Here is an 11,497-nt window from a genome sequence, read left to right as displayed (position 1 = left end):
AGTACATTTACTCAAGTAGTGTAACTCAAGTAGTATAGGCTACTTAATTTACAATTGTGAGGTATTTGCACTTAAGTAATTCACATTTCTGCTACTTTAACTACATTTCAGAGGTAAATATTGTATGATATTGTATTATTAATCAGAATCTGCAAAGGAACGATTAACTAAGGTTGTCACACAAATGGAGTGGAGTACGTATAATATTTTACACTGAAATGTATTGAAGAAAATACTGAAATTAAGTAACATTTTACTTAAGTAGGCCGACGAATAGGTTGTAACTTTCTACCACTGCGCAACACCTGTTCATTAACCTGTAAATGAAAATAAATAAATCAGTTAAGCTTATGCTCAGAACACATTTTTTTGTTGGCTGGATGTTTAGTCTTTCTCTTTAGTAATAACATAGGTATGTGTGTTTAATAGACACTATACACAACAGGAATGAAGGCATTGTGAAATATATGAATCAGGTGATCTCCCCAGTCTCTCATCTCCCAAAACAGAGACATTATTCATGGTGATTCAAATGCTGTTACAAAATTAAACAGTGTCACACTTGTCAAAGGCCTGTAAGAAACTGAGTTTTTCAAAGATTTCCTCTTCTACACATTGAGTAACATCCTCAGATTGATGAATAATGGTCTCCTTGAGTAATATACTCAAATACTTCAAATGTCACCCGACCAAATGCAGGGACCTTTCTAAAAGGGCTTTTAAATGGTCAATGTGCTCATTTTGACAAAGTAAGTATATCCTCATTTTGAATATGTTATGTTTAGACTGGACAAAGTGAACTCCACGCTCAAAGTTATGTTCATGTGGTAAAAATCAAAAGTCTTTGTGAATACTACAAAATAATTCAGTATTTAAAGCTCACATTGATATTGCTTGAATGCAACAATGTTCTATTTTAAACAAATGATCAAAAGAGAAAAGTATATATGAACTATTGAGTTACTGAATTTGCAGAGCTTTCTTTCTGATTCTTTGTGCTATGATTTATAATAGCAGTGGGGACATCTGACTCATGCTGCATTTCTTCTCACATTCATGCTGATAGGATAAATGCAGTGGACCGAATTGTTGACCAGTTGGTCTCCCTGTACCGTGTACGCTTATTGTACCACAAGTGTCAAAAACAAACACCTCAGTGGGCCACATCTCTGAGGAAACCATAATGGACCTATAATATCAGCTTACTGTAAATGTTCCCTGCATAGTTCAAGTCAAGCTCAGGAACTGAATTTTAAATAACATTTTAATTTGTCTGGTTTATGAAAAAGGACATAGCAGAAAGGTTCCGTTTAATCCTCCTGTAAGCTGTGGGACCACAATGATAACACAGCTAAAATGCAGTGTCATGTGGTTAAGCCATTAGTTCACCACGTAGGCCTGGAGCTCATGGGCAGTAGTGAAGTAACAAGAATAAGAGTCTGCAACCGGACTTGCAGCTTTGTGAGGCTGTATAGGCACAGTCGTACTTTGAGCTATAGGCTAACATGCTCACAATTACAATGATAAAATACTGATGTTGAGCATTCATTATGTTCAGCATGTTCCTCATCTTAGTTTAGCACATCAGCATCACAAAAGTTAGGGACCATAAGGAGTTTTTTTACCTGATTTTGAAGGTCAATCTATAGTTGTGGATGTTGTGGCTTTGTGTAAAGTTTATTTGCTCATCTTCATTGTTCAACCCTAGCCTTTGGCAATGTGCAGACAGTTTCGGCCTGTTTGGACATTTCAGTCACAGCACCCGAGGACACTGTATACACAGTGTATCTGGTCATGCATGGGCAATTTTTTGCTACTCTGGCAACCTTTGTGTTAGTGTGTTTGTGTGTTTGTTTCGCTTCTCTTATTTTACATTATTGTGTGTCGGTGGTGGTGGCTTCTGTGTAGGTGTTGCTTGTACATGTAGCCTATTAAAAGTTGAAAATAAAATTATATAAAACGTATGTTGGTTTGTCTCAATGTCCTCAAATTGATGGAATCTCCTCTGACTGTCCACAAGAGGGTAACACAGGGCTTATTTATGGTTGGGTGTTTTTTTACTTTGCTCTTAAATTATGTTTGGGAGAATCTGTCAAATGCAACATTTCATTATAATGCAGTAGACCCAGCTTTCGGCAATAAAATGTTTTAATTTGATTGAGTCAACATTTTGTAAATTGAAACTTGTTTTGATTGACCGTAAATCCCAGATTTTCAAATCTAACTATTTGACAAGCTCCAAACAATTCTGAACTGCATGTTATAAAGATTTATCTTGGTATGGCAGCTTTTCTTCATTATGTCGATGTGCATTTTAAACTATTTTCAACACACTTTTTCTTTATGAAATTTTGTTTTTTTACTCTGATATTGTTGGCCTTTGGTGCAGTGATGTTCATGATTCTTTTTTGATTGAGTGATTTCATTGTGTAGTGTGACCTGATTGATCTACATGGGTTCACCAACTTGTTTAAGACATGCTCTTCCACTGTTTTGTAAAGTAACCTAATGGGGGTCGATATACCAAAACATTGTCAATAAATATCTCTGAACACAAGTGTTAGTTAGGCTACGAAGCCTTGATTGGTGATGCACCATCATATCTTAAGGAGCTTGTAGTACCATATTGCCCCACTAGAGAGCTGCGCTCACTAAATGCGGGGCTACTTGTGGTTCCTAGAGTCCTAAAAAGTAGGATGGGAGCCATAGCCTTCAGTTATCAAGCTCCTCTTTTATGGAACCAGCTTCCACTTTCAGTCCGGGAGGCAGACACAGTCACCTCATTCAAGAATAGACTTAAGACGTTCCTGTTTGATAGCGCTTATAGTTAGGGCTGAATCAGGTTTGCCCTGGTCGAGCCCCTTGATATGCTGCTATAGGCTTATAGGCTGCTGGGGGATGTTTTAGGATACAATGAGCACCTATCTCCTCTTCTCTCTCTCCTTATGGATGAATTTACATCTCTCCATTGCACCTTATTAACTCCTCTCTACCTCCTTCTGTTTCATAGATTGGAGTTCCATTCATACATTGTCATATTCATGTAATGTGTTTATGTAACTTTGTAATGCTGTTCATTCTGTACACATGACATCTATTGCTTCTGTCCATCCGGGGAGAGGGATCCTCCTCTGTTGCTCTCCTGAAGGTTTCTTCCCTTTTTTCCCTGTCAAAGGTTATTTTTGGGGAGTTTTTCCTGATCCGATGTGAGGTCCTGGGACAGGGATGTCGTATGTGTACAGATTGTAAAGCCCTCTGAGGCAAATTTGTAATTTGTGATATTGGGCTATACAAAATAAACTGAATTGAATTGAATTGAATTGAAAAAGTGAAAAAGACAGTGTGCGGGACATATTTATTCTATATTGTCTGGCTTCAATTTTTAAACAAACAAAAAAATACCAACATATAAGCTAATTATACAAAATATAGTGTATAGACTGGTCTAGTCATAAGTTTATCTTGACAGTCCACTTGGAGAGACGTTGAACGCACAGCAACGATGACAGCATCTAGTGTGACTCTGTGATTGGCTCGACGGCCTGTAACTCAACCGAACGTCAGAGGCGGAAAGGGCGGGACAAAACAACGAGAAGGCTCATCATGGCGGGATGCATGAAAATGACAAACGGTTTCCCCTCCTTAAGTGCTAAATTACTGGTATTCATGGTGGTACTTCTCTGTTTACCTCAGACGTCAGGATACCAGGATACGGGTAAGAAGCAGCGATGGCAGCAATAACGGAGACCTCCATTAACGTGATACATATCTTAAACAAGTTACATCGGTCAGGCTAACTCATGTTAGCTTGTGTTGGGCTTTTTAGACGTAAGTGAAACTGTACAGAAGTGACTTAATGCTCAGCCTTTCTCTCTGATTCTGTGTCTGTGTAGGGGAGACGTTTAATCAGTTGGTATCATGTAAGTTATATGTTTTAATTTGGCTGTAAACAAATCTCTGAAACCTGAAATACTGCTGAGCCCGACCCGCTGTCACGCTAATTATAGAACCTGTGTGTCACTGAAAAGACATTCAGGTAACGTTAGTGAAAACATTGACGTATTAACAATTATATATTAACACCTGTCACGTTTGTGGTATGCGTTACTGTACTCTTTTAACCTTATAATATAGTATTGGGTGTTGATTTGACTGGATCGAGCTCGAAAAAGTATAATATCTCAGTTGACATGAAACGTTACTTATGTGCAGTTAAAAACAGACTGGCTGTTTTTAATATCTGTTTATTAGGATTGTACTAAATGTGTATATATATAACAATAATAAAAACACACAGGTGATAATGAAACCACTAGTTATACTTCACATAGTAGCTTCCCCAGTCTTGCTGCCTTTTTAAAAATGAAAGTATATATTTGTGACCCATATTTCAAAATTTAGTCTGAATTAGAATTGCAGGACATGGGGAAGACAGGGTAGGGAAGTCAGGACATATTGAGGGACAGACTTATTGACAATAACAAAAAAAATACACAACCCTTGAAAACAGTCATCTTTTAAATGTGTTGCCCATGTCACAGGTTACAGTAAACAGCCCAACTTATCAAGCAACATGTGATGCAATCTTAGTATTACATGCATGTCTCTTCTTATCAAACACAGGTAATAAACATCCCGTAACTGATCTCCAGGATGGAGAGCAGTACGTAATGTCAGGGTCCAACAGGTTCTGTTACGAAAACTTGGTGGTTCCGAGTTGGAGGCAAGCATGGACAAGAATTCAGGTAAGTTACACAAATGGGGGTTAGCCAAATTCAGAAATGTTTATTGTGTATTTAATGCACTTTCTCAATCATACAATAATTAGATAATGTTAAAACAAATGCTGTTATAAAAGTGTTCTCACCCTTAGTCTGGGTATCTTGGGGCCAAATGTTATGTGGTTTTAAAGTTAAATAATGCTGTGATCAGTGACATCAAGAAAAACGGGAAGCCTCTTCTGGGATATTGTGTAAACAGTAACCTACAAAGGTTATATCTTACAGCACTTTATATTAACAGTTAGTAATGGGGAAACTCAGTTGATTAGGTCCATAATAACTGAATATTTCTGATAGGTCAAAGTGTGGAGTTCAAACGTGTTCAAGGTGGAAACTGTGGTGGGTGAGGAGGAACTGCAGGAGTTGGATCGCTTCAGTGTCTGGGGCTGGTTTCAGAGCTTGTTACGTGAGCGGCACAATGAAACCACTATTAACATCAATCTGTTCAGCAAGAAGACGTGCTTCAAGATCGATCCTGCTGACAAAACCAAGTACACTGTCAAGCCCCTTCGTAGTAAGTGGAAAACAAATACACACTTAATTGGCTGGGTATTGACATATTAAATTTAACACAATATCCTTTTTTTCCTTTCAGAGTTTGATATCTATCTGTTTTTGGTTTTCCTCGCTGGAGCGTCTTTGTTTACCTTTGCAGGCTCACTCAGCAGGTAGTTTTCCCAACTCGTGTAACACTGTTAGGATTTTACAGCATTATATGTTTTTGACTACTTTTTCCTCGTTTTCAAATGAAGGAGTCAAGTTTTCTTCTACTCTGCTGGAATGAGCACTGGCATGATTGCCTCACTCATCATCATCTTTTTCATTTTGGCACGCTTTTTGCCAAAGGTAAGGAATTTCATTGCCCACAAATATCCATGGTTTTATGAGTTGAATAATTCTGGCCTCTTACTTAATTATTGTACTCTTTTGTGTTGGTTGTTGCTGCAGAAAAGCCCTTTTTATGTCTTGATTGTTGGTGGCTGGTCGTTTTCTTTGTACGCCATCCAACTTGTCTTCAGGAACCTCGGCGTAATTCTGCGAGAACACTGGAACGTGGCATTAGGTACCGACCCTTTTGTTCACATAAACGTTATAGATAGAAACATCAGACTAAAGCATGACTTAATATAGCATATTAAATAGCTATTTTTGGACCAGTGAGTATGTAAGATAAGCATTCACTATATTTGACACCTTGAAAATAACTTTTATAAGTCAAAGGGTTGAGACCTTTCAGTATAACTACTTTTGTTGGATGATTTATTGTCCCATAAGTAATTGTGATGAGCAATATTGTCATTTAAAGACCATTTATTGCAACGGATACAATGATAATATAATAGCATAACAATATGAGTGCAGCCTTTCAAAGAGCAATTCACTTTTAATTCTTAAGAATATAAGAATAAAAATATTAAGTAGTATATTTGTTTATCTTAATAAACAAAACTCTGGCCTCTTAAAGTGCTTTACACTACAACATTCATCCATTCACATAAGCGTTCACTGATGGCAGGTGCAAGATGTCACCTGGAGCCTGTTTTTAAAAAAGCAGGTTGCGCGTAAACTCTGAGTTAGTTAACCCTGAGATGAGGGAAATTCTGGGTTTTCAGTTTAAAAAAAGAAATGCAAGTTAAACTCTGGTTTTGTTACCTTGGTGACTGACTCTGAACCTAACCTCCCTACTGGCAGATTTTCTTTTAACAGGCCCTGAGTTTCTCTGTCTCCTCCGTCTTATTTGATTTGATTTATCTATGATGATCTGTAAAGTTTCTATATGTATATCTAATCATGTTGGGTTTGTTCTTCCTAAACACGGAAGTGTCAATATGTCTGTTTTTGTGTTTTTCTTAGGTTATGTGACAGTGGTGGGATTCATCACTTTTGCTGTGTGTTACCGTTACGGTCCTCTGGTGGATGCGAAGAGCATTAACATCTTGTCATGGACGCTGCAGCTATTTGGCCTACTTTTGATTTATTTTGGGATTCAAATTCAGCAAGTTGCATTCGCCATCATCGTGGCAGCTTTGTTCTCGAAACATCTGGAGTACCCAGTCTTTCTGACAGTTGCTGCATGGAGGTGGGTGTTCACAGTTCTGACAGAAGGTGGCATAAGAGTACCATAATATGAAACTCAAAATAAACTTTTAAAATATTGTGGTCCTGTTAGCGCATAAAGTGTAATGTAGATAATGGGTGTAAACAGAAGTATCACATTATTATAACCATTATTATATTAATAATAACACTTGTGTTTTTGATACTGTACAAAATCCCATGATAATCTACTATATTTCAAGAGTAATTTGTTGTTTATTTAAATTCTTTTTATTTTTTATTTACTGAGTTCTTGCTGTGTTGTGTAGGAAAGTCAAAGGGTATGTTCGTTGGAAGCCGGAACCACGTCGCCTGTTGACTGATGAAGAGTATCAAAAGCAGGGGGAAGAAGAGACTTTGCGTGCTCTGGAGATGCTGAGGAAGCAATGCAACAGCCCAGAGTTCAGCCCATGGAAGACAGTGTCCAGGCTTCAGTCACCGAAAAGGTGCCTATCATGATGTTCTGTTCCTAGAAGTTTATAATTTATTAAAACGCATCATATTAAGCTGCTTTAACCCAATTTGTCAACTTATGTTTGGGTCCGGCTATTACCATGAAGAGATACTGTGACTCTATACTAAGCTGATAAAAAGTATTCCCCCTGTTAAGTTAACAGGGGAAATAATTTAATTTAATTTATAGATGGCAAATTCACCTATTGGCTGAATCAATTGAAGCCCCATTACTACTACACAAAGGTTATTCAAAGGGAACATTTGCCACCTTTTATGTGAATCTCCAATCAGTGTTGATGGTAAATTTAGTAGATTAAAGCAATAGATTATCAGAGCGTGCTATATTTGACAGAGAAAGCTGAGTTTTCAGCTACACAATCTGTTCTTTCTGCATCCAGTGCTGTCACTTGACCAGGGACCCTGCAGATCCTTAAAAGGTCTTAAAACACCTTAAATTCAGTTGTGGATATTCAGGGTCTAAAATGTCTAATAGAAGAAGGCGAGGCCCACATGGGCGTGTTGTTTGGTGTCCTGGTTGTTCTCAACCCTGATAAGTTTGCACCCAAGTTGTCTCTACAGTGCAGTTGTATGTTTGATGGTGAATGCTGGGGGCATTGTTTCCTATTGAACTGGATCTACCACAATACCATTAAGTTTTGTTAATGAGAATGCAGTTATGTTAGCTATTGTACACTGAATATTTCTATCACTCAAATTCAAACTGTAGTCTAGTTTGTCGTTTGCTGCATGCCCACAGCATGGTATTTTTCTTTTTAGGTAGGTATTAAAGTCTTAAGTCATTCAATTTGTACTTTAAAAATGTGCAGAAACCCTGTTGACTGACGTTGTTGGATGGATGACAGAAAGAACTACAGGCTATTTCCACTTTTCTTCGATTTCTGTGTCGCCATTGCATTAGCTGTGCGAGAGGAAATGGACGGCAGGGACCCTCCAAGCATCAGAGTCTCTAGGGCAGTGCATCCTGGTACATGTAGGAACTGCCAGCACAGGTATTAAATGCCTCACTTCACTACTTTTACCTTCAACGCTGATTGGACATCATGTAAAAGGTTGGCAAAAGTTTCTCTTTTTGGAAGAATCTAAATTGGTTTGTATTTTGTAATTACTTAGATATCTGATTTCACCTCAAATCTATTTTGATTCAATATTGTAAACCATTAAAACTTCCAAAAGGGTTTCATATTTTGTATATGCACTATATTTTCTTGCCTAAATTGATACTTAGTCAGATATCACAATAATCTCACACAGATTTTTAAATTTGTAATTATTTTGCTTTATCATGCTTTTATATTACTTGGCAGTTTATAATGATCAGTGCAGTGAACATAGATGTATCAGCCTATTACTAATGTTGCACGTTTTCAGAAATATTTATACAAAAAATATAGTCACCGATAAGGATTAAACTGTTACTTAAACTAATTAAATTATGATGCATTGGTCAACAATTGCTGGATAAATTAAGTATTATTGCTTTGTAGGTATTGATTAATGAAGGTGAGAATTTGTGTTTTTATTGATTTAACTATCTCTATCATATCTTTTGATTAATGGTATATGAATCTATCTAAAATAACTCCTCCTTAGTCTTTCATTTAAACGTAGCCAAAAATCACCTTTTAGTTGTATGTGTAGTATGTAGGTACTCCTAAAGACCAGAACATGGTTTGTACACTAACGGATATTGTTGCTGTCCATTTACTCCACAGGTTTGCTGATTTCATTGAAGGGTCACCTCACTTGATGTCAAATGAGGTGTCTGTTCACGTGCAGGAATACGGCTTTGGAGGATCATTTTTTGAGGACGAGTTATTTGACACAGACGACGAAGACGACAATATTAAGCCAATGATGATACCAGAGTGAGACAGCGCTGTATTAAGAGATGTACAAAACAGAGACAATTATATCATTGCCTTTCGTAAAGGTGGCCGGAGAACGTCTCTCCATGGCTTCAATGCAAACGTCCAGACTAAGGGATTACTGTGGAGGCTGGATTAAGAACACTCTGGATTGTGACATCGGTCAGAAGAGCCACCTTGAGTCCAGGCTCTAAACAAAAAAACAGGCAGAACAGTGTGGTCAGATCTGTTATCAGCATAAAAAATATCAAAGTAATGTAGTTTCAAAGAATGTGCACTACAGCCAAATCTTTCTTTTTGGGGGGGGGGACAACGGCCTCTGTTAAAATCGAGGTTGCAAATATGGAGACGAGTTGCGATTAGGACCATTTTCAGAGGTCAAAAGCAATTTAACTTTTGACTGTGTTGGTAGTTTGTGTTGTCTTTATCTTAGAAAAGGATTTTAAGTTTTAGTTTTCGAAGCAAGTTGTGTTCACAGCCCTTATTCCTAAATGGATTCACCACAGCAATGAGGGCGTTCAGATTTCATGTACACCATGTGATATGTTCTCCACTTTTTGAACTGCTGCACGATACGGTGGTGGTTATTATTCTATCTTTCGGCTCAGGGAGGAAATGTTTGTTTGTATTTCAGTGTTTTCATTTTTAATGAACACAAATGAGTGTCCCCAAAGTATTTTGAATAAAAATATACTTTAACTCTGGTATGGAGGAATTAGCATATTTGTATACGATTATTAGAACTAAAAGTGGCAAGACGTTAATTGCATGAGCACATGGCTTTGGGTAAACCAATAAGCCTGGTTTTATTTTTTTATAGTGGGTGCAAAAATGATTTCTTCACTCAAGTACTGTACACTAAATTTCAGAGGGAAAAAGTTATTTTTACTCCGCTACATTTATCTGACAGCTGTAGTTACTTTGCAGATCAGGGTTTTACATACAAAATGAGATACATTTATAGAATATGATACATTTAATATTAAACTACCCAACAGTGGCTTTACTTTAATCAGCTGAAACATAAGATGCGATGCATCTACTTTATAATAATCAAAATCACTGTTGTGGGTCATTCTGCTGCTGAATTACTTTTTTTTTGTATACTGTTGCTACTTGTAAGTGCATTTTGCTGCAAGTACTACTTCTTCCACCACAAGATGTATTGATAGATTTTCATTAGAATAATTTAAGATATTTGAAGCATTACCAGATTCCTATTAACATCTATTCCATCTATACAATTTCAAAATGGTTGAAAGAGTTTTGTTCAAACAATCTTAATAAAAAGAAAGGAACCTGGACATTGGAACATCTTAGTTAAAAGAATGGCTAGTTATTCAGCGTACAATGAAATAAGAGAATCCTTGCATTTGAGAAGCTGAAAATGCACATTTGTTTGATTAATGACTTAACACATTGCCGTTACTGTTTTTGATCAATGTCCTATCATCTAATCAACCAGTCTAGATTGTACATAGCTTTAAAGAGATTGTTATTCATTCTGCTCTTGCAGATGCTTCATTTGATTAGAAATGACAGCAAACTGAATATGTGTCAGCATTATGAATGATATCTTTTGTCTTTCCGTCAGTAATCAAAAAATCCCCCCCTGATCCCATTAGTGATTTTTTTTGCATTTACCGTCTGTGTTACACATCTTCCGTTAAATATGACTGGATTTTAGGTCCCCAGAACAAAGTTAAAACTTCTGACCTTTCTCATATCTGCTGTTTATCTCTCCATGTAACTCTGTTTCCAGATGTTAAACGACAAAGTGATGACTGGCATTCACTCATAATGCATGAGTCACACTCGGAGTCCTGTGCACTAAAGTCTCTCACTTTTAAATAGACAGCATATTGAGTACCTCGAGCCAAGTTTTCTGAGTTCACATTGAATTGGAAGTGGAAGCAAAACTGGGATGACCAAGCTATGCTGTTCAAGCAAGATGGCAATATATCTTGCATCAGTTACATTTTAGTATATGTTGGCGCCAACAACTACACCACTGTATTCATAATTTTCTTTCCCACTGTCGAGTTCCAGTGAGCCATATCTAATGACATTTAGCCCAACTGCCCTCCGCATCCCACCACTGGCTTCTTTACACTAATGTGAATTTCCTCCCCGAATGTGAACACAGGGAACACCCCAATAACTGATTAGTCATGTATACAACAGCTGATTACGGATAGCACTATTTGCATGCGTTTCCCAGGATCAGATAGTCATACTCAACTGATGCTTTTCCAATGACTTCCCCAAAGAAATGCA

At 37.2% G+C, this 11,497-nt stretch overlaps 1 protein-coding gene across 3 annotated transcripts; it reads left to right on the top strand.

The window, feature by feature from the left end:
• Nucleotides 1-3,567: 3,567 nt before the first annotated feature.
• On the top strand, nucleotides 3,568-9,924 carry nemp1 (nuclear envelope integral membrane protein 1). 3 transcript variants are annotated; one of them, XM_034536722.1, is made up of 10 exons: nucleotides 3,568-3,715; nucleotides 4,624-4,745; nucleotides 5,079-5,295; nucleotides 5,377-5,449; nucleotides 5,534-5,627; nucleotides 5,730-5,844; nucleotides 6,636-6,861; nucleotides 7,148-7,324; nucleotides 8,254-8,344; nucleotides 9,068-9,177. In XM_034536722.1, exons 1-9 carry the CDS (start codon nucleotides 3,604-3,606, stop codon nucleotides 8,303-8,305), a joined length of 1,188 nt encoding a protein of 395 aa, XP_034392613.1. In that variant the 5' UTR covers nucleotides 3,568-3,603; the 3' UTR covers nucleotides 8,306-8,344; nucleotides 9,068-9,177. The 3 variants fall into 3 exon arrangements, with proteins under 3 accessions (XP_034392613.1, XP_034392612.1, XP_034392614.1); XM_034536721.1 differs by lacking the exon at nucleotides 8,254-8,344 and having other exon boundaries at nucleotides 9,068-9,924; XM_034536723.1 differs by lacking the exon at nucleotides 9,068-9,177 and having other exon boundaries at nucleotides 8,162-8,273.
• The last annotated feature ends 1,573 nt before the right edge of the window (nucleotides 9,925-11,497 follow it).

Source organism: Cyclopterus lumpus, chromosome 7 (genome assembly GCF_009769545.1).
Source record: "Cyclopterus lumpus isolate fCycLum1 chromosome 7, fCycLum1.pri, whole genome shotgun sequence".
NCBI classification, from domain to species: Eukaryota; Metazoa; Chordata; class Actinopteri; order Perciformes; family Cyclopteridae; genus Cyclopterus; species Cyclopterus lumpus.
This window is presented reverse-complemented; position numbering and strand designations above follow the sequence as displayed.

Excerpts from the sequence above, each read along its gene's own strand:
- nemp1 (XM_034536721.1), top strand. The coding sequence starts at position 3,604 with ATGGCGGGATGCATGAAAATGACAAACGGTTTCCCCTCCTTAAGTGCT. Across the intron at positions 4,746-5,078 it reads AAGCATGGACAAGAATTCAG|GTCAAAGTGTGGAGTTCAAA; the intron begins GTAAGTTACACA and ends TATTTCTGATAG. Across the intron at positions 7,325-9,067 it reads AGGCTTCAGTCACCGAAAAG|GTTTGCTGATTTCATTGAAG; the intron begins GTGCCTATCATG and ends TTTACTCCACAG.